Genomic DNA, 24,672 nt, shown 5'->3' on the forward strand with positions numbered 1-24,672 from the left:
CCACTGTCCTTCATCCCTGGCAGCCCTTCTGGGCAGTCTTGTGCTCCCAGAACCTGGGCTTGGCTGGGCTGACACAGGGGCTTAGGCAGAAGAAGTTTGGGCCCTCCTGCATTCCGTAGCCAGGCACTGGGCAAAAGGTCTGGGGCTGCGCAGCGTCCCAGCGAGGGGCAGCGCCATCCCTAGGACAGGTTCCCAAGCAGAATGGGCAGTGTGCAGGGGGGGCAGGGACACAGGCTGGGGCTGGGCAGGGTGTTACATGGAGGCGGGAGGCGGGCAGCGGGGGTGCCGTGCACAGGGTGTAAATGCCGGGGTATCGTCTCTCTTCCTGGACAGCTTTGCGGACATGGATGTGTTCCAGAAGGTAGAGAAGATTGGAGAGGGCACCTATGGGGTGGTTTATAAGGCCAAGAACAAGGAGACTGGGCAGCTTGTGGCACTCAAGAAGATCAGGCTGGATTTGTGAGTGCTGGGATGATGGGAACCCGTGCCCCAGCAACCCACCGCCTGGGAGCTCCCCTTCCATGTCCTCAATTCAAGGGTTCAGGCTCAACCCCTTTTCCAGGTGTTGTCCAGTCATACTGCAACCATGGTGCAGCCCTTGTCCTCGTCCCTACTCCCTGTCCCCTGGTCAGTCTTTGCCCTGGCACTGCTGTGTGAAGCTTGAGGTGTTCAGGGTGTCCATCTCAGGACAGGTCATCCTTATGGGAGTGAGGACCACAGAAGTGGATCCCTCTGGCTAGAAGTGACTCCTGCTCTTACCCGTTGGCTGTGCCCTCCTTTCCGGCAGGGAAACGGAGGGGGTCCCCAGCACTGCCATCAGGGAGATCTCCCTGCTCAAAGAACTGAAGCACCCCAACATTGTCAGGTGAGCTGGGGAAGGAGCCAGGGAAGGTGGTACCAAGAAGATGGCGTCCTGACTTCCATCTCCCTGCCAGGCTGCTGGATGTGGTGCACAGCGAGAAGAAGCTGTACCTGGTGTTCGAGTTCCTCAGCCAGGACCTGAAGAAGTACATGGACTCCATGCCAGTCTCAGAGCTCCCCCTGCGCTTAGTTAAGGTGCCAAGGAACAGACAGAAGGGCAAGGCGGCCACACATACACACACACACACACACACACACACCCCGCCCCGGCCCCGCACCAGCCACCTAGGCTCAGGGGGCTCCTCCTACTCCTTTCTGCAGAGCTACCTCTTCCAGCTACTGCAGGGAGTGAATTTCTGCCACTCTCATCGGGTCATCCACCGAGACCTGAAGCCCCAGAATCTGCTCATCAATGAGTTTGGAGCCCTCAAGCTGGCCGACTTTGGCCTGGCTCGAGCCTTCGGGGTGCCCCTGCGCACCTACACCCATGAGGTAGAGTGAGGGACAAGGGGGAGGGAACGACAGGATGGCACCTGTGCTCTCAGCCACCCTGAATTATGCTATTTCTTTCTTGACTCCACAGGTGGTGACACTGTGGTATCGAGCCCCGGAGATCCTCTTGGGCAGCAAGTTTTATTCCACAGCTGTGGATATCTGGAGCATTGGTTGCATCTTTGCAGAGATGGTAGAGAGAGAGAGAGAGATGAGCCTGGTCCCAAGGAGGCATAGGCAGTGTCCTATGGGGTGGTGGTGGGGCTCACTGATACCTCTGTTAGAGGTGGATTGAGGGGTGGCTAGGACTGGCTACAGGACCAGGAACCCAGCTTTATTCAGAAAAGGCTGGAACGGTTAGCACAGCCCTGGGAATGACCTCCTAAAGGTAGCTCCCTGGTTCTGGCCACTTCTCTGGCGTTGGATGGATTCATTGTGACACTTTGTCAAACACACGCCTTCTCTTCTTCCCTTTTCCAGATGACTCATAAAGCACTGTTTCCCGGTGACTCTGAAATTGACCAACTATTTCGTATCTTTCGCACCCTGGGGACACCCAGTGAAGCCACATGGCCAGGGGTCACCCAGCTGCCTGACTATAAGGGCAGCTTCCCCAAGTGGACCAGGAAGGGGTTGGAGGAAATTGTGCCTAATCTGGAGCCCAAGGGCAAGGATCTGCTCATGGTAGGTCCTGGTGGGCAAGAAACGCCTCCTAGCCCCAGCATCTGCTCCAACCAGACTGTCCCTTTTGGTAACCAGCCTCTTATGTAACCCTCTTCTTTTATGGGGTGTGTGTGTGTTACTGGGAATTGAACCCAGGACCTTGCATACATGCTAGGCAAGCGCTCTGCCACTGAAATGTATTCCTAGCCCTTTTTTTGAGACAGGGCCTCACTAAGAGGCTGGCCTCAAACTTGTAGTCCCCCTGCCAGCCTTCCAAGTAGCTGGGATAACCCTCATTCTTCCTTTTTTGGGGTGAGGTGGTGGCAGTATGGAGGACTGAACCCAGGGGCATTTTACCATTGAGCTATATTCCCAGTCCTTTCTATTTTACTTATTTATTTATTTATTTTTAGTTGTGGGTGGACACAATACCTTTATTTTATTTGTTTATTTTTATGTGGTTCCGGGGATTGAACCCAGTGCCTCATGCATGCTAGGCAAGCACTCTACCACTGAGCCACAACCCCAGCCCCCTTTCTTTTTTTTTTTTTTTAATTTTTTAAAATTTTTTGTAGATGGACAGCATGCCTTTATTTTGTTTATTTCTATGTGGTGCTGACAATCAAACCCAGTATCTTACACATGCTAGGCAAGCGCTCAGCCCTTGAGCTACAGTCCTAGCCCTCTTTCCATTTTTTGAGAAGTTGCCTAGGCTTGTCTCAAACTTCCGGTCCTCCTGCCTCAGCTCGGATTTTAAGTGTGTGCTACTGTGCCCAGCAACCCTCACTCTTTCTGAGTCCAGGCTGGTCTCCTTCCTGGCCCTTGTACTCACCTGGCTTGTCCCAGGCCGTATTGATTGTCCCATCTAGAGGCCTCTTTGTGATAAGTCCAAGGTTCACCTTCCCGTTTAAACCTTCTCTCCTCTAGTTGAGCTTTTTTCTTAGGCCACAGCACTTGTTGCTTCCCCTAGTTGGTGTGTGTGTTTTTTTGTTCTGGGGGTCCTGGGGATTGAGCCCAGAGCCTGCTCAGGCTAGGCGAGCACTCTACACTGAGCCACATCCCAGCCCTGCCTGGCGTTTTGGATCACTCCCGCTGCGGACCTCACTGCTAATGTCAGTTGCCTGCTACCCCAGGTAGGGGCCACCCCTCCTCCTGCCGTGGTATTCCCCCAGTGCCCTCACACAGGCTGTTCGGAACAGACTGTTCCCTGCTGCCTGGGACCCTGCCACTGTCCTCGCTTATCCTTCTTATAGCACCACCTTGACCCTTGGACTGGCCAGAGTGCCCAGAGGCCTCCTCAGCCAAAGCCATCCCTGCTTGACCACAAAGCCTCTGAGCCACTTTTTTTGTTGTTGTTTTTCGGTGCTGGGGTCAAACCAGGGCCTCATACATGCTAGGCCAACATTCTACCACCACGTTACATCCCCAGCCCTTTCTTATTTATTTTGAGACAGAGTCTTACTAAGTTGCCCAGAATAACCTTGGACTTGAATCCTGCCTCAGCCCCCAAAGCCGCTATAGGCACACACCACTGGTCCCAGCCTCGAGCTGCTTTTCTGTCTACTCTGGTGGAGTCTAGAGGAAGGCAGTTCATCTTCAGGCTGCGTGTCCAGCTCTCCAGAAGTCTGTGCATATTATCCAACCAGGACAGCACTGGCTTCCTCCACCCTGGCTTCCCCATGACTCCACGGTCCCTTGTCTTGTTGCCTCCTCCTTCCCTCTCCTTCTGCTCTTTGTATTCCTGCTCCACCTCAAGTATGCCCAAACCTGAGGTTTGGGGCCTGCTTACCCACACACGGGACACGCCAGTGTTCTCAGCCAGAAGCAGGCTGGGACCTGGAACTCTCAGCAAGGAAGGGGCATGACTGGGCTTCAGTTGCCTGAAGGAGACTGTTGACTCATAAGGCTGGAGCAGAACTAACCCTTTGTCCCTAGATTCTGGGAGTATCCAGAACTGGCTCCAGAGCTAGGAGGCAAGTGGCTTCATGTGGTTCTGGGCCTGGGCCCTCTAGCTGGGGCCTGGGAGGGGAATTTCTCTCCCCGGTCTGGCCGCACCCAGGCTCAACCCCTTTACGCCTCTTCTCTCCTCCCAGCAACTCCTGCAGTATGACCCCAGCCGGAGGATCTCGGCCAAGGCCGCTCTTGCCCACCCATACTTCTCATCCCCTGAGCCCTCCCCGGCCTCCCAGTGTGTGCTGGAGGGTTTCTGCCGCTGAGAACATTGAGGCCCACCACCTCAATCTGTCTGCCTCCCACCCACCTCCCAAGAGAACAAACCTGGGGAGAGGGTAAAGCTCTAAGGAATTTTGATCAGCCATCAGAGGGCTGAGTTTGGGTTAGTCCTGCTAGCAGGTTAGCAAGTCTGTGTTGTTTGTTGGGTTCGACGGTCCTTTTCAAAATAGAAGAGCAGATGCTCCATGCATGGTGCCCCTGGCACTGGAACAACAAGTGCCAAGTGGAGCGCAGGAAGCCTGCCCAGAGCTGCAGGCAGTGAGCTCCAGGGGTCCCCAGGCCCTTCACCTGACCTAGCTGCAGTGGCAGAACCAGAACCCCCCACCCCAAATGGATGAAAGGGAGCCCCCTGCTGGTGTTTTTGGATTTAAAGTGTTTGCAGGAGGAGTTAAAGTTCCATTTGGGAATCCCAAGTTAAACAGGAGGGGTGAGTAGGGGAGAGGGACAGTTTCCTGACCCCCAAAGAGGTCTGGACACTTGTGGCTGTTCTAAGTAGCTGTCACGCCACTGAAGATACTGAAGTTGGTTTTCTTTTATTTGACAAATGTGAAATAAATGTGACACATTCCTAAGTTTTCTGGCATTGTTCTGCTCTGGGGACACCTGGGCTTGCTGGCAAGGGGAGAGTGTTCTCCTGCAATCTCTTTCTATGGTCTCCCACTGCACCCCTGCCCAGAATCCAAGGAGCCACCCCACTCCATGAACATCCTGTTGACCAGCAGGCAAGCAAGCTGGGCATGTCCATGCCCTGACCCAGGGAAGGACCTAAGCAAAGTCTGCCCTGCATGCAAACCCAGACACGTCGATTTACATCCCCAAATGTGAGCACACAGGGCCCTGGGAGAGTTCATTTATTGGAAGCACCAGGCAGGGGAGGAGGAGGGAAGAGCTGAGCTGCTAATCTGGTCTGGGGGAGGATGGATGGACACCGAGGTTGGGGGGGGACTGAATACCAGGAACCTTTGAGTAATAAACCATTTGTGGGCGGGGAAGAGCTGCTGCCTGGGATTAGGCTACTGTGGGGAAGGGGCAGGCACCCGCCCCTGGCTGCTGGGAGGCCATCAGCGCACGCAGGAGTGTGGCAGGCTGGGGGAGGGCGTGCGGTAGCAGCGGTACCCCTCCAGCATAGCTGGGAGCAGCAGCAGGCCACTCAGTGGATCTTTACGGCAGCGCCCCATGGCCTCCTTGTAGCTCAGCCGCTCCTTAGAGATGGGGTCTGTCAAATCCTTCTCATAGCTGGACTCGTCCTGTAGGAGTTGGGCCAGGTCTTCAGTGATCATTCCACAGACCACAGCCTGTGGGACAGGGATGCGGCCCGTCCTCTTGGGGTCAATGAGCCCCCCAGTCAGGTGTTGTACCCGCAGGTGCGGAAGCACACTCTCCTGGGGCATCCAGCCCTTCTGGATGGCCTCACCCACCGACAGCCTCTTCTTGGTGACAGGATCTTCAATGCCGGTGAAGGCCTTCTGGGCATTGAGCAGCCGCTGTGTGGAGGTGTTCTCAATCAGCCCCCTCTCCAAGGCCTTGTGCACAGAGTAGCGCTCGCGGCTAAGGAGATCCACGATGCCCCCTGTGGCCGCCTGGGCCTCCAGCAGCTTCTGCCCAGTGATGGGGTCCAGCATGTTCTTGGCCACAGCTGTCTTGATGCTGCATTTGTTATCTGTGGTTGTGTCGTAGACCCCAGCGATGGGAAAGCTGTCATCCGTGAGCCCAAAAGAGAAACTGGGGGAGAAGAAACCAGAGCTTTGGGGAGCTGGGGAGCCGAGTGGGGACTTGGAGATGATGGAGCCAATGGAGAGTGAGGAGCAGGGCTTGGTCTCCCCTGCCACGAGCAGGGCGAACTCGGAAATGGGGAGGCGGCCGTCCTTGTACAGATGGTACTCCTCCTTGGAGATGCGGCGACAGCGCAGGGCGGCCTCGATGGAGTACTGCTTCCCGCTCTTTTGGTCCAGGAGCACAGACTCCTCCCCACAGGGGCCCACGGTGGTGACCTCCTCCCAGTCACACTCCAGCTCCTGCAGCTGGAGGTACTGGCCCCGGTCAATGATGCCCCTCTTGTAGGCCTCGTACGGGGACATGTCATTTCCTGTCTCAGGTTCCAAGATGCAGATCTTGGTGGAAAGGTTGGTCTCTCGCGTCTGGGTCTCCTGGCTGAGCTCCTCCCGAGTGACCTTGGCGTGCAGGTCCCGGAGGGCCCTCTCCTTCTCATAGATCTGGTCCTTCTCGTGGAGGATGGCTGCCTCCAGCTGCGCCAGTGCCTGGCCTCTCTGGGCTGCCTTCTGCCGCTCGCCCTCTGTCTTCTGGCTGAGCAGCTGGGCCTCCTCCTGCAGTTGCAGCACCTTCTGCTGCTTCTGTCGCTCCAGCTCCCGCAGCTGCTGCTGCAACCGCCCGCATTCCTGGCCAGCCTGGTCCCGGGCCTTCTGCAGCTGGGCCTCCTCCTGGGACCAGGTCCTCCTCAGGGCCTCGGCCTTGTCAATCCGCTCGCGCAAGCGCCGTACCTCGTCCTCCCGGCCCTGGCGGGCTGCACGCTCTCGGGTGAGCTTCTCCCACACCAGGGCCCGCTCACCCTCCAGCGCCCGGTCCTTCTCCACCCTGATCACTTCCTTATAGATGGTCTTCTCCTGTGACTTTGTTTGCTGAAGGACATCGATCTGGACCTGCAGGCTCTTGCACTCCCGATTCAGCTCTGTCACCCGCATCTTCTCCTGGTCCAGGTCCCGCCGCAGGGCTTCTGTGGACCTCTCCAGATCTGGGTCCTTCTCCAGCTTGACCACTTCCTCCATGATGATCTTCTCCTGCACTGCAGGAGGCCGCTTCTCCAGCTCCTGGATCCTCAGGGTCAGCTGCCGCAACTCCTTCTCGGCAGCCAGCTTCTTGCTGCGCTCCTCCTGGAAGCTGAGCAGACCCTCCCTCTCCTCCACGCTGGCACGCAGCTGCTGCACCTCCCGCTCCAGCTGCCGCCGGCGGCCCACCTCCTCATCCAGGCTGCGGCTCAGCCGGCTGTGGTCCTCGTGCAGCTTCGGGTCCTTCTGGGTGACCACCACCTCCTGCACCACCACCTTCTCCTCGGGCCGCCTCCTCTCCAGCAGCAGGTACTTGTTCTGCAGCTCATAGACCACGGCCTCCGTGGCCCGTCTCTTCTGGGCTGCTTCCCGCACCTCCTGGCGGAGTCTCTGGGCCTCCTTCTCCAGCACTGGGTCCTTCTCGTGGCGCACCACCTCCTTGTTCACCATCTTGGTCTCCACCTTGGACCGCTCCCGCTTCCACTCGTCCCGCTCCCCCCGCAGCCGGATGAGCTGCTCCTGGCAGCGCCCACTGGCATTGACCAGCTCGTTGAGCTGAGCCTTGAGGCGGTCGATCTCACGCAGCACTTCCGGGCTCCTCTCGTGCCTCACCACCTCCTGGGTCACCTCCTTGTACTCTACCATGGGCTTCTGGGCCCGCAGGACCTCCAGGTCAGGCAGCAGCCTCTCCACCTCCTTCTCCACGCTGCTCCTCTTGCCGGCCACCTCCTGCAGCTCGGCTCTGAGCCGTGTGATCTGCTGCTCCGTGTCTGGGTCCACCTGGAAGATCTCACTGACCCGTTCCTGGAGCTGCACCTTGGGCTTCTGCTTCTCTACCACACTATACTTGCCCCGCAGGTCCCTCAGTTCCCCGGCCAACATGGCATTCTTGTTCCTCTCCTCCTCCAGGAGGCTTCTCAGCCTGGTGGACTCTTTGAGAAGGGCTGGATCCGGCTCCACCTTCTTCACCTCCTTCACGATGACCTTGGGCTCCGCCGAGCTGATCATCCGCTCCAGGTCTGCTATGCGAGCCTGTAGCTTGGCCGTGGCCTCCTGTGCCAGCTTCCTCTGTGCAGCGGCATCCTCAGTCTGCAGCCTCAGAGCCTCGGCTGCCTTGACCATTTCCAGATCCTTCTCCACCTTGACCACTTCTTTCACCACCACCTTCTCTTTCACACTCACCTCCTTCTGCTCAAGGGCCAGCAGCTCCTTCTGAAGCTCCTCCAGCTGGGCCGAGATGACAGTGTTCTCCCCCCGCAGATGCTGGATCTCTCTGCCCAGTTGAACCGCCTGGCTGTCCAGGCTGGGGTCTCTCTCAATTTGGGTGACCTCCTTGGTCAGCAGGTGAGGAGGCTGTATGGTCCTCCTTTTGCTCTCTAGCTGGACCACTTTCTGGGCCACTGCCTCCAGGTTTGCCTGCAGCCCAGCCCTCCTCTTGCTCTCCTCCTCCACCTGGGCCTTCACCCTGGACAGGCTGCTCTCCATCTGGGGGTCCCGGTAGAACTCCACCAGTTCCTTCTCCTCCAGCCTCTCCACGGGCCTCTGGGTCTTCAGCTGCAGCAGCTGCTGCCTCTGCTGCTCCAACTCATGCTGCAACTGAGCCACCCGCTTCCTCTCCTCCTCCAGCTGGGACTTCAGGGCCTCTGACTCCCTCCCTGCTTGGGCTGAGCACTCAGACCCCTGCTGCGCATCACCTGCCACCTGGATATCCTCACTGAGCTCCTTCTGCAGAGGGAGAAGCAGAAGGGACAATACTGGGAGAAAGAAATAGGCATCCCATTTTTCTACACCCCGTCCTTGAGATCAGAGACACACAGTCCCCCCCACACACTTCCTGAGACTTCCGTTAGCTCCTGAGGTGGGACTGAAGTCCTGAGATGCTTGGTGCAAGATTTTGAGACCTAGTCAATGCCATGATGTTAGGAAGCAAGCAGGGTCAGGCCAAGTGTGACTGGTACTCCCTTCTGAACCTTTCCCCTGCCTCTTCCATCAGGCTCCCAGAAGGGGCCCTTCCTCCTCTAGCTCCCACTGGTGTACAGATCAGGGAGCAGAAGACTGGCAGGCCACCAGGAGCCACAGAGAGTGCCTGGCTCCTGCTTTACCAGGGATGGAGACCTAGGTGGCCTGCTGCCATTGTGTCTGGGTCCAACGATAAAGAGTCTGTGAGGATTTTCTCTGCTCTCTGGGGTTAGAGGTCCTGTCCCTATCAGAGAACTGCCCGGTGGCTAAGTTGTGACTGCATCGAAGGACATCTGCAGAACCTAAACCGAAAGGATACTAGCCTGTTAGAGCCGCTCGAGGGAAGCTGGCGGCTGAGCCTGCCAGGGCCTACAGGCTGCAGGGAAAGAGGAAGGGAAGACAGCGGGGTCACTGTCTCTCTCTGTTGTGAGGATAGAGGGGCCTTCATCTCTGTACCTTCTCTAGCATCTTTCTGGCAAACTCCAGCTGGTGCAGCTGCTGCTGGTGTGCAGCTGTGACCTCAGTATAGGCCTTGGCCAGGCTCTTCTCCTGGACAGAGCAAAAGGAGAGAGGGAAGGCAGGAGTTAGCTCCTGCCTCAGAGGCTGCACAGCTGGTGCTAGGGAACCCACCGAGTCCAATCTCACCTGGGCCTCGATGCTTTTCTGCAGGGGGGTCACTCTGGGTCTCTTGGGGGCAGACACTGCCAGGGTGGGCTCCAGGGAGCAATGGTAGGTGTCTGCCTGCAGCTCATAGTCCTGAGCAGGGAGGAAAGTCAGTAGGGAGGCCGGGCATGGGGGAGCAGGATGGGAAGTGGGAGGGAGGCAGGGGGGAATAAGGGACGAGCTAACGTGCTTACCTGGAGAGCCGCCTGCAAGTCCTGGGAAAGGCGGGCTACTGTGGCCCTGTCCCGCTCGCGGCCCTGGATCTCTTGCATCAGCCTCTGCCAGGGAGGAGGTGAGAGTCAGGGAGGCTAGAAAACTCTCTCACCTTGCTTTTCCACCAGTCCAGGCCTCCAGGGCCACAGGTAGCCAGTGCAGCCAGGGAAAAGGGGACAGGGAGAGCGGCTGGGAGACCTGAGAAGTTGCTCCTTCCCTTGACATTCTTCTCTCTGACCTTCCTCCCTTCCTCTCCTGGGCAGTATTTCTTTTTCCTGCCTAGCATCCCTCAGAATTCTGTCGTGGCTCAGTGGCTCTAGTAGCGTGGCCACAGCGTGCAGCAGAACTAACCTGCCTGCGTGCCCAGTTACTCAGCAGCTCTGGGTGTACCTGAGAAGGTGTACCTGACAAGCTTTTGGGTGACACTGCTGCTACAGGCTGGGGACCTCCCTTTGAGAGCCCTGCTCTGCCACAATCACTCTTAACCCTGGCTGCCCCCTTTATTCACCTGGGAACTTAAAAACAAAGATACTGAATCTCTGGCCCCAACTATTCAACTAAATTGTCCTGGTCCCACTCACTCTCAACTGCACTTCTGCCCTGGCCCCTCAGGGCCTCTCTGTCGCTGTTCCCATTCCCTCTTTGCCATTCTTCACTTGGAGCCACAGACAACTCACAAATGCCCATCCAAGGGCGCCCCTCCTAGGGCCCCCAGATGCTACACAGCAGAATCCAGCCTCCTTCCCAAGCCTGGAAAGGCCTGGATAGTCTGCTCTTCCTCTGCCCATGAGCCCCCTCCTTTCGCCAGCATGCTGTGACCTCTGTGAGGGACAGTTCTCCCCTACTTATTCCTCAGGTCTCAGGAACTGGTTCCTTCTGCACTGCTTGTTCACACCCCCATGAATGTCCACCAGGGGGCTCCCACAGCACTCTGACTTGGGCTGCACCAGCTTTCCCCAAGAGACTGTGAGCTGCCCCCTCACCCCTGGTTCATTGCCCACTGACCCTGTGGTCAGAGATGGGCTAAGTGGGTGGGGCGCTGCAGGTGGGGGTTGGGGGAGGGCCAAGGCCTTTGCTCAGCTTTGAGGCCTTGGTGTGCTTTTGACCGTTGGCCACTAGGGGGCAACACATGCACCGGCAGTCGTGGCCAGGGAGGTGGAGGTGGCTTGAGACATTCAATAGCTCTGGGCAGGCCACCCACTGCCCTGGCCCCGGCCCCAGCCCCAGCCCCACCTTCTGTGCTTGAAGCTTGTAGGTGATCTGGCTGGGCCCGTCACTGGGCGACACCTGGTTGTGGGGCAGGTGCTCCAGCCAGGAGCTCAGGTTGTCCCTGCAGTTCTTGAACTGCTGGTAGGTAAGGCTGGCATCCTGCAATGTCTTCTCCCTGCAGGACAAGGTCCAGGGCAGAGGTGAGAGTTGTCCTCTGGGGAGGCTGTTGGTGTTCCTCCCTGGGACAGGTCAGCTGTGTGTGTGAGCTGCCAGCAAGATCCCCTACTCTCTGTCCCCTGTGCTGGGGCTGGGAATTGAGATGAAATGGATGGTCTCTGCTGGCACCTCTCAGGGTGTTAAGTGCTATTATTATCCCAAGTTAAAAGATGGGGGAAACGGCTTGTGCCTGGGTTCTGCAACAGCCTGTGTATCATGGGAACGTGTCACGCCTGTGCCCTGAGGACCCAGCCACTCACCGCAGGTCCACCTGGTCCCCCACAGCGTAGTAGCGGTCGGTGAGTGCCCGCACCTGGCGCTGCTGGTGGGGCAGGTCTTGGCAGAACTCCTGGAAGTGGTTCTGCAGCGCGCTGCACGTGTGCGTGGCAGCCTTCAGCTGGCGGTGCAACCCCAGCACGCAGGCCTGCTGCTCCAGCAGCTCCCTCCTCTGGCGCTGCAGGGGGGTCATGGCACCACACACCCTCAAGATTAGTGAGCCGCGAGTCCACCTTCACTGACTTCCAAATGCTTGGTCAGGCTGTGCCCCCTCTCCAGTCAGGATGCTGCCCATCAGTCCCTACCTGCAGCTCGCTGATCCTCTCCTGCAGAGCCCGGGGCCCATCAGGGATGGGGCCCTCCTGAACCAGGGTGGACTCAAACCCTCTGATAATCCTGTCTGCATCTTGGATCTGCTGCTCCAGACCCTGGGCGGCCTCGGCTCTGCCACAGGAGAGGGGAGGGTCAGATGCCTTCTTGGCCACGCCCTGCTGCCCACCAAGCATCTTTCCCTGCACACTCACTTCTCCCCGTAGAGGGTGCACAGAGCCTGCACATCCCTGTACTTGTTCTTGACGTTGTTGAGGACCACAGGCAGCTGCAGGGCAGCTGAGCCCACAGGTTGTGCAGACAGAAGCGCCTCACACTCCTGCTGGGCGGCCTCCTTCTCGGCTCCCAGGCTCTGCAGGCGCTGTACCATGTCCTGGAGGGGAGGGCAGGCTCAGTGATCTCTGCGCCCATGGGGGCAGGAGAATGTGGTGGGTACAAGCCTGGGCTCAGGCGGGCCCCACTAGGCCCCTTGGGGATGGCTGATGGCAGGCCAACCTCTCTGACACTCGGTTTCTTTATCTATGGAATGATTGACGGGAGAATGAAATGGGCACTCCACAGCAACAGCAAGGACACAGTTGCCTCTTGCCATCTTCATGTCTCTGTCCTGCTCCCAGAACATGCAGGTCCTCACCCTGTTGCTCCAGGATCAGGCCACCAAAGCCCTGGCTCTGTCCACTTGGGGTCACCAGTTAGTCACTCAACTAGTTCCATAAATCGTGACTTAGCGCCAACTCAACAGTTCAATCCAACAAAACTTCTTTTCACCCCCAACACTGTTGAAGTGGCAGGTGCGAGGACTTCAAAACCCAATGACCTATTTTGGTGACAGCTTCAGCTATCAGAAACATTGAGGGCAGCCATGCCCAGGAGGCATCCAGTGAGCCCCCTGCCATCCTGTGTCCTTCCCCTCTTCACAGGTGCCTTACCCAGAAGATCCCAGTGGACACCAACTCATTTCTCCATCCAGAGTGGCCTCCTAGCCCAACCTGCAGCACTGAGCCCCATGCCTGCCCCCTCGGGAAGCCCCTCCTGCCCACCCCTCCACCCCCTGCTGAACTGCAGCCTTCAAACACCCACGCTGTGTCATCGAAGGGAAACAACAGGTTGCACAACAACGTGAACAGCATGGTTCACATTTTTTAAAACCAAATACAAACGATACAATATATTTGAACAGAAACCGGTTTGGAAGGATAACCAGACCATGGCCCTTGGGCATGGGGAGGGGCAGCTTCTACTCGAGGTACTTTGGGGATGTTGAGTTCACCAGTAGAGAACACGGTCTTCTCTGGTAATGATGTTTACCCAACGCTGCTGCCTCTCCAGGAGAAACCGCCCCCTGAGATGCCCAAGCTTTCTTGCTGCTCTCAGGACCTTAACCTGAGGACCTCCTGGGGGCAGGGCCTCTGTTCTGGCCCCTGCTAGAAACTTCCTGGGCATTACTACCCTTCATCCTAGGACAACCAGATGAAATGGGCAGTACTGTGCTTATCCCAGGGATGAGGAAATGAAGGCCCAAAGAGGTTAAGTGACTTGCTCAAGGTGACAGCGCACACTGGTGGAGGAGCCAGGATGGAACCCTCTTGTCTGAGCTCTGGCCTTTGTACTTTCCTCTCCCACCTTGGACCCCAGTAGCTGTTCTGTACTTGCCTTTTCACCCTAAAGTGTGTGCACCCCAGGGCAGGGCTACTTCGGATCCCAGCAGCCCTGCTGGCTGCTCACCCACCTTGTGGCTGTGGATACGGCCCCCCAGGTCCTCCAGCGGAGCAGTACGCTTCAGCGGGGTTCGGGCCCAGACCAGCACCTGCTTCTCTATCTGCCCCAGGTTCTTATCTAGCTGGGTCATCTGGGTCAGGAGCTTCTGGGCCTCTGGAGCTGTGGGCAGAGGTGCTGGTAAGGGTCTGGGGCCTACCTCATGTCTCCCTGTGAGAGGCCCTCCCTGGATGTCCATGGAGTGTCTGGGAACAGCCTAATTAAGGGAAGGACAGCCCCAAAGATGTGACAGAGAGGAGATGGAGTCCCTAGAGCAGATGTTCTGAACCCAGGGCCACCCACCACCCATCACAGACCAAAATAGGAATTACTTTCCCAACAACCCCACCCCCTGGCCGGCCCCTAGTACCCTGTTGGCCGGGCCCTGACGGCTCCTCAGCACTGGCCTTCAGGCTGCTCTGCACTGTGGCAAGCTTCTGCTTCAGGGCCTGCAGCTCCAAAGCCAGGCTGGAAGGAAGAGGAGATCAGAAAACGACGACCGTCATGGCTCTTGCCTTCCCCACCTGGCATTCAGTGCTTCAGGGAAAGGCACACTTGGGCAGGGGTCTGTGGGCAGTGACCTTGGGAACACAGGGCCTGGTCTGGGACTCCTTCTCCCAAGTGTCCCTGGGCAGACCCACCTGGAGGCCCTGGCCACAGCTTCAGGGTCTGGTGCCGGGATGTAGAAGCAGGCGGCTGGGGCGCTCTTGGTGTCCCCACCAGGGCCCTGCACAACCCAGGTGTGTGGGTCAGTGTTGTCCATCAGCATGTACCTGTCTCCTCGCAGAAGCTGCACCTGGGGGGACAGGTTGGGAGGGGCTCATGCAAGCTCAGAGGCAAGGGCTGTCGAGTGACCAAAGTCAAAATAGATAGGGGCAAAGGACAGGGAGAGCAGCTGGAACAGGAGAAGGAGATGCAGGGTGGGACAGGGACAGATCGGAGGTGGGCCTTGGCCTGGGGAGTTGGGAGGCAGAGGGCCGTGCAGGGTGGGGTGGGTAGTGGCAGAGGCAGAAGTCAGTCCAGCCAGGGTAGGCAGAGCTCGTACTTCTCCTGAGTCCCAGTCGCAGATGCTGTCCACGTGCAGGGGCTGCTTGGATGGGGTCCTGCGCTTTGGCAGAGGGGCGACCTCTTGGCTCTTCTGCTGCAGGTTCCCAATGGCCCTCTCGGCCATGGCCAGCTGCTTCTCTTCTGCCTGCCAGGGGACCAGGCAGTGGGGGCTCAAGCCAGATTGAACTAGAGACCACCTACCCCATAGCTGCCCCCCAAGAGGATCAGGGCCTGGCCTTCATCATCATAGGGTCCTATCATACTGGAGTAAAAGGAGCCCCACCTGGGGCTCCGGTGTGGGATCTGTTGGTTTCGGGTGCGGGAAGCGCTAGGCTACCCAGGCCTTCAGAGTGGAGGCTAGAGAGCTTTCTCAGGGTTTGGGGCATGACTAGGAACCTGGGTGGAGAGAAGTGGGGCCCAAAAAGACAAGCAGGACAATTTGCAGAGTAGGGTACTATGGCCTGGTGGGCTGTCTCACCTCCAGCTGTCGCACCAGCTCTATGGGGGACCCAGAGGGGCCCGAGGCAGGGCTGTACTTGGTGTCCAAGTTGGAGTTGAGCTTCACCAGGGTCTGGCTGACAGAGTCGGCCTCTTCCTGGAACTGAGGTCATTGAGTTGTCAAGGACAGAGCCAGGAGTAACTGGCTGCCCAGTGACCCTGCAAGCCATCTCAGTGTAACAGAGCTAAAAGAAAACCAGGCTAAACCCAGACCAGCTTCTCTCAAACCAGCTAAACAAACCAGACTAACTCCCAACTGGCCCCCCAAAAAACCACTCCATCTACCCAGGCAATGGAACCTTTTTACTTATTTTTATTTTATCATTATTATTATTAATTATCATTGGTACTGGGGATTGAACCCATGGATACTCTACTACTGAGCTACAGCCCCAGTCCTTTTTATTTTGAGACAGGGTCATACTATGTGGCCCAGGCTGGCCTCAAAGTTTCTATCCTCCTGCCTCAGCCTCCCAAACTGTTGGAATTACAGACATGCACTACCACACCCAGCAGCAGGACCTGGAGAGTGTGCAAATGGGCACTTTTTGTTCACTGAATCTAATTTTTTAAAGCATGTCATTAAACACTTGGTTTTGTGTTTCCTGCACAGGTGAGGGCCTCCTCACCTGCCATCCTCTGATACCTGTGGTCCTTCTGGCTGGAATGGGGTGTTTGGATTGGGCTTATCCCAATAAGCTGGAGTGTATTTAAAAAAACACCCATGGTCAGATGACACCAGGGAATTACTGTCAATGGGTATTGTCATACTGGTATTGTAGTTACATAGGAAAATGTCTTTCAACACAAAGGAAACAAGAAAACTCCTGGGGTTTGTCTCTGTCAAAAGTCCATGAAAGGGGGCAACCCTACTGGGTCCCCTCTCACCCTGAAGGAGCTGTGTCTTTTTTCTTCTCAATTGAATAAATCCTGTTTTTTTTTAAATATTTATTTTTGGTAGTTATAGGTGGACACAATATCTTTATTTTACTTTTATGTGGTGCTGAAGATTGAACCCAGTGCCTCACACATGGTAGGCAAGCACTCTACCACTGAGCCACAACCCCAGCCCCAAATCCTATTCTTTTGTGGTTAAAAAAAAAAAAAAAAAAAAAAAAATGCATGAAAGGGTTGGGGAAGTAGCTCAGAGAGGTAGAGTGCTTGCCTAGTAAGCTTGAGGCTCTGGGTTCCAGCCCCAGCACCACACACACACAAAGTGTATGAAATATTTTGGGTGGAAATTATAATAACAAAGAAAATCTCAGTTGTCTATTATCAGTGTCTCAGCCCTTTTTCATTATTATCCCAGTAAAGGGCTTTTTTAGTCATTTTTTAAAATTCCCCCACATTCCCTGAACTTTTAATATTTCGGATTCGCTGCCCGTCTGTGCACTGCTGTATGTAGGATCTGTGCTTTTTGCATTGGCATTGAGAGAGTTCAAATATTTTTCACCTTTAAGAATCAATTTTGACACTCCCCTACCCACCCCCAACCCCTGTCCCAAGGCAATATTACCCTGTCAGGAAGGACATTATTTCGCCTCTGGGACCTAGGCACAATGACACGGTTCTTTTTGGCGGTGCCCGGCCTCTCCGGAGGCAGGTGATCTTGGTGCCCTCCAGGCACCTGGGGCCTGCAGCTCCTGATGCCCTGGCTGCAGACTCACCTTGCGGTAGTCTTCCACGTGCTGCAGCTGACTCTCCTGGCAGATGCACAGGTTCAAGAAGTTCTGCCACTCCACCTTCAGGGCCTCCTGGTGGACCTACAAGAACGCACCACCAAGTGCTCGACCACGCCCCACCCCAGCCCTCCATCCCGCTGATGGGCGGAGCACCGGGCCGTGGGCGGGGCCTCCTTACCTGGATGGGCCCCACCGCCGGGTGCCCGAGCTCCACCATGCGTTCGCCGTCGTCCTCCAGCTGGTTCACGCTCATCTCCTGCTCTAGCAGCTTGTGTTGCTTGAAGTGCTGGGGGCAGGCGGGGTCGCAGGCGGTGAGCACCAGGTCGGCCCTGGCCACCCCCACCGCCCTGGCCTCTCCCTGCCGACCTCGTACTCCCGTCGCACGCCCGCTGGGTCAGCCATGAGGTCGCTCCAATCCTGCTGCAGGATGTGGCGCTGCTGCTCCGCCAGGGCGCTCAGCTGCCTCGTGCAGCCCTGCAGGTGCGTGTACAGGCTGCCCAGGCTCTGCCCGCGCCACGAGGCCGCCTTCTGTGCTCAGGACCAGCAGCCGCGAGAGGGGAGAGAAAGGGGTGGCAACGGAAGCCATCAGGCGCCCAGAAACACTGACCCTTTCAAGGGTTCAGGGGACCAGACCCTGCTCACCCCTGCACCCTGCCCCTGGCCCTTCCTCCTGCTCACCAGTAGGTCTTGGTATTGGTTCCTGATGTTGGCTGCGTCCTGACTCAACCAGAAAGAGAAATACAGGGCCAATAAGAGGCAGGTGCAAAAGGTAGTACCCTACAGCTGGGCCAGCCATCCCTGCCCCCTCTGCCACCCCCCCAGAGGGCCAGCAGATCTAGCTCTGCTCTGACAGGAGAAAGTGGGGCTGGAGCTGGGGCTGGACTGGGATTCCCGCCTGGCGCAGCTCACCCACCGGCCCCACCAGTGTCCGTAGCTGCTGCCCATAAGCCTCGATCTCCCTCTGCAGAATGTTGTGCTCAGCAACCTGCTGCTCCAGCTCCCCCATGCCTGGCCCGTACTGGCCCTCGCAGACCTGCTTCTGCAGAAGAGACAGCCACTCAGTGCTGGTGGCATAGTACTGCCAGCAGGGCCCTGTTGGAGGGGGAGTCCAAAGAACCCTCACACACAGCACCTCCCACCCTCCCTGAATCCTTATTGGGAGATATGGTGTGGAACATTTGGGCAGAGGGTGGACAGCCAGGTGAGCAGCCTGGATAAATGGGCAAGGGGACATGCCATTCTCTAGTGCCACCATGACCACAGTCCCTGAATCCCCCTGGTTCCAGGCTCAGCCTCTGAAGTCTCCCTACTCTGCCCTGCCTCTTCTGTAGTCCCAGTCTCAATGCCTACTGCTTAGATACCCCCAGCCAAACTCTGGGACCCTCAGCACACCCTGATCACCCAGGTGCTTTCCTCGCGTCCCTTCATTGTCATCATGACACCCCTGCTACAGCCTCAAAGCACAACTCCTCACCTGGAGATTGGAGATCAGGGTGTCCTGTGACCTGGTGGTGCCCACCTGCCCAGAAAAGCCCACTTTCCATTACATCCAGGCCACCTCCTAGTAGGAGCCTTTTTTCCTTCCTTCTGGAATATCCTCACCACTGACCCAGCTAAATTCTCTCACCGCTCTTGCGCCCTGTTCTGCAGGAAGACAACCCTGACTGCACTGTCTGCTCTGCTGGCTCCTCCTAGATCCTGAGCCATCTCTAAGTCCAAAGTCAGGCCCAGGACAAATGTCATTCTGTCTTGCTCTCTGAATGAGCCAAGGTGTGATTTTGAGCTCTTCAAGGACATCTCAAACATTGGGGGAGCCCCTGACCTGTTTCTCCTCCAGCACCCGTGCCCAGTCGACCCTGGGCCCCACATCGGTGGGCAGCACTATCTTCTCATACAGGGCGCGGTACTCGGCACACTCCTGGGTCACACGCTCATGCAGTTGCTTGATGCTGCCAAGAATCGGCCGGCAGGTCAGGCTGGGCTGGGCCTTCCCCAGTGCTCCCACCTCCGTCCATGAGCCCCACTCACTCCTGCTCCATTTCCTCGGCCTGTGGGTGCTTGAGCCGCCAGGCCTTGTCCACGTCCAGGAAGAGGTCTTTAAGCAGCACCTCTGCTTCCTTCAGGTTGCAGCCAGTCTCCTGCTGGTGCTGCAGGGCCTGGTTCTGCTCACTCCTCAGCCGGTCCTGGGAACAGCAAACAGGCTCACCACATCCTCCCCACTTGTCCCTGCTGACCTCATTGCCAGCTTGAGCCTCAGCTCTGGGACCCAAGCTACACTGGCGCAGCAGGCCAGGGATGTGGGGCAGGGGAGGTTCGTCGCCTCCCTTTGTCCCCAAAGTAGGGAACACAGAAGAGAAGAAGGTTGAGTCCTGTCTCCAGCAGTGTTGGGGAGCAGGCAGTGAAGACTAGGGTGTCTGTCCCACCTTCACCATCACAGAGGGCACCCAGGGGACTGCCAGGAAAGACACTGGGCTCCCCATGCCACCCGATCTGTTGGCTGCTGCATGCGCCTCACCTGCTGCAGCTTCTTCTGGGTCTCTAGGATGTCCCTTTCCACCTGGTCAGCATTGGCTTGCATGCGGGAGATGAGCATAGCCAGTTCCTGGGTGGCAGCCCTGGCGGATGGGGGGACAGAGCGTAGCATGGGGGGAAGGTTCCTGTGTGCCTCACCAGGTACAGTCCCTACCCTTCCACAGTCAGGCTGTGTGGCCTGAATGGAGGAGTCTTTGCCTGGGGGACTCTGAGATAGATCTGGGGACAGGGTAAGGACACTGTTCCCCATGAGGATTCAGAAAGTGACAGTCCCAGGGGTGTGTGGTGCTGTGGAGAGGTTGGACCAGCTTCTTCCAGCTGGCCTGGCAGTGAGGTTCCCACCATGCCCAGCTGCCTGCCAGGTTGCTGGGTGGGTGGCCCGTTAATACCTGAGATGGCTTGGCTGGGCCCATGGAGGAGCAGTGGGCTGGCTGGGGTAAAGGAGCAGTGCACACCCTCCACCCCAACCCCTCCACTCCACCTGTCTCCCTCCACCCCATCCTGCCCTTCAAGGGGCTTTGCCAGGGTCAAGGTTTTAGTAACCACCTGGAGGAGCCACACAATGCTGAGGCAGGAGGCCAAGACATGGCTGAGGCACCCCAATACTCTCCAGACTCAGAAGTTCCAAGTCAGAATTGGGACCTGACTTGCTGTGGGTCACAAAGTCAGAAACAGACGGTAACTCTGCTGCTTAGGTCCCAGGGTTCTTTTCCATGCTTTAATTTAGCAGTCTCTACAGAGCTCCCGCTGCATACATTTATTCAGAAGACTCTATAGAGCTTTTAGTGTATGCTTCACTCACTCTGAGGGTCAGAGGGTCAGAGAGTCAAATAGACCTAAGAAAAGGCCAAGTGGTCCAAGCTTTATGAACGTGGTGTCCTGTAGTCTTCACTGAGCTGGGACTTGAATCAAAGGCAAAAGGAAAGGGGGCTTCAGACAGAAGGGCAGTGCCAGTGAAGACAAAGCAGTTCAAAAGAAATCTAGGGTCAAGGAAGCCCGGGATATATAGCTCAGGAAGTAGAGTGCTTGCCTCACATGCATAAGGCCCTGGGTTCAATCCCTAGCACCACCAAAAAAGAAAGGAAAGAAAGAAATCTATGATCAAGCAAGAAGGTCTGGGTTTTTGATCCCCAGTACCATAAAAAAAAAAAAAAAAGTTATTCAAGCTCTCTGCCTGAGATTCTTACTTGTAAAGTGAGATTTTAATAATATCTTTCACACAGGGTTACTGTGTTAAAAGAATTAACCCAACAGAAACACCAGTACAGAGCCTAGTGCAGTCAGCACCCAGTACATGTTAATTTTATTGCACAAGAATGTAAGCACTTTGAAGGCAGGGACCCTCAGCTCTGTTTATAGCAGCACTCCAAGACCCTACAAGTGTCCTGGCACATCGTGGGTGCTGCATTAACAGACTGCACATGAGTGGAATGAGGAGCCCACTTTCGGGTCTGCAGCCAGAGCCAGTAGGACCCTGTGGATGGAGCTGCCCAGGGCAGCAACACACTGTCCAAGAGAGTCCTGTCCTCAGGTCTAGTCTCATGGGAGGGCTGTTCCCACAAGAAGTTGCTCACTCCACCCTGGGCTGGACTCAGGTGCCCCAGGGAGGACAGGTCACTCCAGTAAGAGCCTTAACGGCTGTCTTTCCTGGTCCACCCAGACGCCCGGCCTCCATGTCAGCTCCATGATCCCAATCAGGGTAATGGGCATCCTCACCCCAGTCTTTCATCTCTGCTCTTATCTTGATGCCATGGCACCCTGACACCTGGAATGTGTGGGAGGGTGCCACCTCCACCTGCAGAGGGGCTGAGGCCAGAGAGCAGGAAAAACACAGCCAAGCCTGTCTGAAGAGAGCTGGGTGACCTGAGGGAGGCACAGCACCCCCTCCCCACATCCACATGGAAGGGAACCCCCAACTCTTTATCTGCTCTCAAGGCCCCAGCTGAGAACCCTGGGGAAAGGTGCAGCTTAGGTGCAGATATCCTGCCCTCTCACCTAAGGGAGAGATGCCCTCTGTCCACCAGCACCCAGGTCCCAAGGGTCATCCCAGCCAAATGTAACCCTGGGGTCCGAGCCCTGGGCTGAAGCCAGGCTCTCATGCCTCCCAGCAGAAGAAAGCGGCTTGTCCGGCCCCTGTCCAGCACTCTCCCTCAGGCCTCCCTGGAGATGGTGGGGAGCCCCAGGCCACCCGCTGCTTCCTGCGAGGGCTGCAGTTGGCCAGAAGCTCCTGAGGCAGGAAAAGCCCCCAGGCCTCCGGACGCCAAATACCAGCGCTGGGCTTCTGCACTCCAAGCTGCTCGCCAGGTGGCTGGGAACATCTGGGGTTCGCACCGCCCAACCCCACATCAACCCGCGCCCTGCTCACCGGCTGTGCTTGCTGGGGGATCCCTTGGGCGATCCCTTGGCTGGCGATCCTTTGGGGGACCCCTTGGCTGGGGACCCCTTGGGGGACCACTTTCCATGGGAGCCTTTGCTCAGCCCCTTGAACATGGTCGTAAAGGCAGGTGCCGGCTCGGGCTGGGCTCGCCGACGCGGGAGGAGAGCGGGCGGCGGCGCGCGTCCTGGCTGGCTTCTGGCCGGGCTGTGGCGAGGCGGGCCCGCCGGGGTAGGCAGTTTCTGGGAGGCCCCGCCCCGCAGGTGAGCAGGAGCGCCCTGCCCTGCCGCCGCGCATGCCCCGCCGCGGCCGCTGCGCTCCCGCACGACCAGTCCGGGAGGAAAGGGCGAGGCCCAGGGGGCGGGGCGGGGCGGCCAGAGCCGACTCCCACGGAGGCCGGGACCTGTTACACCCACGCGCCCCGGGGGAGTGCGCGGCGACACACCCAGATGGGGAAACAGCCGGGCGGGCGGCGCGGCGCAGAGACTGCACTCATGCAGGCGCGGGCCCAGCGGCGAACCCCGGCCCCAGAGCTGGGTGAACCAACTCCCCCGCCAGCGCAGAGGCCCCGCTATCACCCGGGCCCCAGGCACCGCGCCGCCCGCCAGCCCAGGGCTTGGCGCTCTGTCCTCGAATGGGGCAGAGGGGTATCATCCGCCCCACAAAATGGCACAAGGAACATTTTCTAAAGTTCTTATCACCAGGACACGCCCTTGAGTCCTGCTGCCCCATTGTTGTGGCTGGGTTGGGGTCCATCTGTCCATGGCTGCAGAGTCATAGGCATGGCTGACCCCACATAAGAGTCTCAAGTTAGCTCCAGAAAGGCCCTGAGGCCTCTGGACACTCTCCCAAGCGCCACCACAGTTGGCCAGCTGTGATGCTAGGCCCAACCCCAAGACAAGCTGACCCACTAGGCTTGGGCTTCCTCCTGGACCTCCTTCCCTGTCCCCTCCCTGGAAGTGGTCCTGGTGTCTTCTACCATGTCAGCTGAGTGGCCAACAGAGAGGCTGGTTTGTAGTCTCCCATCCCATTCCTCCCCCACACCGCTGGTCAGGCACTCTTGTTACTGACCCAGCTCCAAGCCCCTCCTATAGACGTGGTCATTTTCTTTTCTTTCTTTCTTTTTTTTTTTTTTTAATCTTTTGTAGTTGTAGATGAACAACATGCCTTTATTTTGTTTGTTTATATGTGGTGCTAAGTGCTGCAGGCATGATAGGCAAGTGCTCTGTCACTGAGCTACAGCCCCAGCCCTGGTCATTTTCATTCTAAGAACCACAGAGTTTGGGTTTGGAAGGAGGGCTGGAGGAAGAGCAAGGGTCAGGTACACAGTCATGCTGGTTTGGGAGCTGGGACATCCTGTCAGGAGAGGAAGGGCAGACTGAGGAGACCAGGGATGAAAGCTGATCCAGGTTAGATGCTCCAGTGGGACAGAAGAGGCCTGAGTCTCTTTTGATGAGGTCCAACTTACTGATTTTTTGGTACTGGAGAATGAAGTCAGGGCCTGGCCCATCCTAGGAAAGTGCTCTACAACTGAGCTACATCCTCAGCTTGTCTCATTTAGCTCAGTGTCTCATGGACAAGCCACTGAATTTGGCCCTGGAGAGGGAACCAAGGAGTCCCCAGTTCCTGAGGAGAGGGTTGGCAGTGAGCAGGATGGGAGGGCCTAGGAGGCCTGTCAGAACAAGTAGCAACAGGAACCAAGGTGGCTTATGCTCCTGGCAAAGTGTGATTAGCGAGATAGTGCCAGAGATGGCACGTCACTCAGCTTGCACCCTAGCCCCCACCCCAGCCCCACTTTCTTTAGTCTTGGAGAGCATCTTCCTGTGTGTGTGTGTGTGTGTGTGTTGCTGGGGATTGAACCCAGGGCCTTGTGCATGAGAGGCAACACTCTACCAACTGAGCTGTATCCCCCGCCTGAGCATCTTCCTTATAACCATTAGTGGCACACCTGCAATCCACTTTCTCAGAAGGGGCCATTCATTCATCTAAATGACAGCAGGGTGCAGAGGCCAACCCGTTCCACCCTTGACATTAGGCCCTTCCTGGGAGGTGGTGGCTATAGGGGTTCTGTGGGGGGATGTCTAGACTTCAGCCAAAGTCAGGACTGTCTGAGCTTCGCCACTCTCTGCAGAAGCTCTCCTGGTGATAAATGAGCACTACAGGGGCCCTCACCTGCCCAGGGATCAAGCACTAACTGATTCACTGCTGGAAAAACAAGAGCTGACTTCCTGACATGACTGTCTCCTGCCAGATCAAATCAGACTGGCTCCCCAGATGAGGGCTTCGGGGCAGGAACACCCGGACACTGAGGTGACTCATCACTGTGGGATGCTCCTGCTCAAATGGCAGTGACCCTGACCCCAAGAATAAATCACAGGAGAAAGAATATGGACACAAACATACACACACACACACACACACACACACACACACACGCAGAGGCATAGCTGTATTTATGCTTCATCTCTGGCCTATCACCCTCGTTACATTTAGAAGGCCAGCATGGAATTGCCTTCACCAAGATTCTTAATGTCCCACAGTCACCACAAGCCCTGTTGTGTGTCTGTTGGGCATCTGAAGGTGCCTGGCCCAAACTGATATGTAATATACATGTAAAATTCACACAGAATTTCAAACTTACTATGAGAAAAGAACATAAATGTCTCACTGTTTTTAAATATTTATTTTTTAGTTATCAGTGTACACAATACATTTATTTTTACACGATGCTGAGGGTCAAATCCAGTGCCTCATGCATACTAGGCAAGTGCTCTTCCTCTGAACCACAACCCCAGCCCCTCATTATTAATTTTTATACTGATTACATGTTGTAATATTTTGGGTATATTCAGTTAAATGAAATGCATTCTTAATTTGACCTGTTGTT

At 56.8% G+C, this 24,672-nt stretch overlaps 2 protein-coding genes across 2 annotated transcripts; one reads left to right on the plus strand and one right to left on the minus strand.

Annotated features, from left to right (window-relative positions):
* The first annotated feature begins 311 nt into the window (after positions 1–311).
* On the plus strand, positions 312–4,820 carry Cdk3 (cyclin dependent kinase 3). The gene is made up of 7 exons (XM_027955759.2): positions 312–459; positions 788–865; positions 936–1,056; positions 1,183–1,353; positions 1,445–1,546; positions 1,834–2,037; positions 4,110–4,820. The coding sequence occupies exons 1-7, from the start codon at positions 344–346 to the stop codon at positions 4,230–4,232; spliced, it is 915 nt and encodes a 304-aa protein (XP_027811560.1). The 5' UTR covers positions 312–343; the 3' UTR covers positions 4,233–4,820.
* Positions 4,780–21,901, minus strand: Evpl (envoplakin). Its single transcript, XM_027955761.3, has 22 exons — positions 21,777–21,901; positions 19,395–19,494; positions 18,908–19,062; positions 18,702–18,828; positions 17,793–17,918; positions 17,558–17,596; positions 17,246–17,407; positions 17,058–17,165; positions 16,865–16,960; positions 15,178–15,300; positions 14,698–14,844; positions 14,294–14,448; positions 14,023–14,120; positions 13,627–13,775; positions 12,092–12,270; positions 11,873–12,011; positions 11,552–11,745; positions 11,100–11,250; positions 9,848–9,931; positions 9,636–9,746; positions 9,447–9,539; positions 4,780–8,756 (listed from the first exon to the last, which is right to left on the minus strand). The coding sequence occupies exons 1-22, from the start codon at positions 21,899–21,901 to the stop codon at positions 5,310–5,312; spliced, it is 6,108 nt and encodes a 2,035-aa protein (XP_027811562.2). The 3' UTR covers positions 4,780–5,309.
* Between the last annotated feature and the right edge of the window lie 2,771 nt (positions 21,902–24,672).

The sequence above is a fragment of the Marmota flaviventris genome, chromosome 17 (assembly GCF_047511675.1).
Source record: "Marmota flaviventris isolate mMarFla1 chromosome 17, mMarFla1.hap1, whole genome shotgun sequence".
Classification (NCBI taxonomy): domain Eukaryota; kingdom Metazoa; phylum Chordata; class Mammalia; order Rodentia; family Sciuridae; genus Marmota; species Marmota flaviventris.

Coding starts and splice junctions, on each gene's coding strand:
- Cdk3 (XM_027955759.2), top strand. CDS start 344: ATGGATGTGTTCCAGAAGGTAGAGAAGATTGGAGAGGGCACCTATGGG. Junction 866..935: donor AAGCACCCCAACATTGTCAG/GTGAGCTGGGGA, acceptor TCTCCCTGCCAG/GCTGCTGGATGTGGTGCACA. Junction 1,354..1,444: donor TGCGCACCTACACCCATGAG/GTAGAGTGAGGG, acceptor TTGACTCCACAG/GTGGTGACACTGTGGTATCG.
- Evpl (XM_027955761.3), bottom strand. CDS start 21,901: ATGTTCAAGGGGCTGAGCAAAGGCTCCCATGGAAAGTGGTCCCCCAAG. Junction 19,495..21,776: donor TCCCCCAGCAAGCACAGCCG/GTGAGCAGGGCG, acceptor CCCATCCGCCAG/GGCTGCCACCCAGGAACTGG. Junction 17,166..17,245: donor GCGTGCGACGGGAGTACGAG/GTCGGCAGGGAG, acceptor GCCTGCCCCCAG/CACTTCAAGCAACACAAGCT.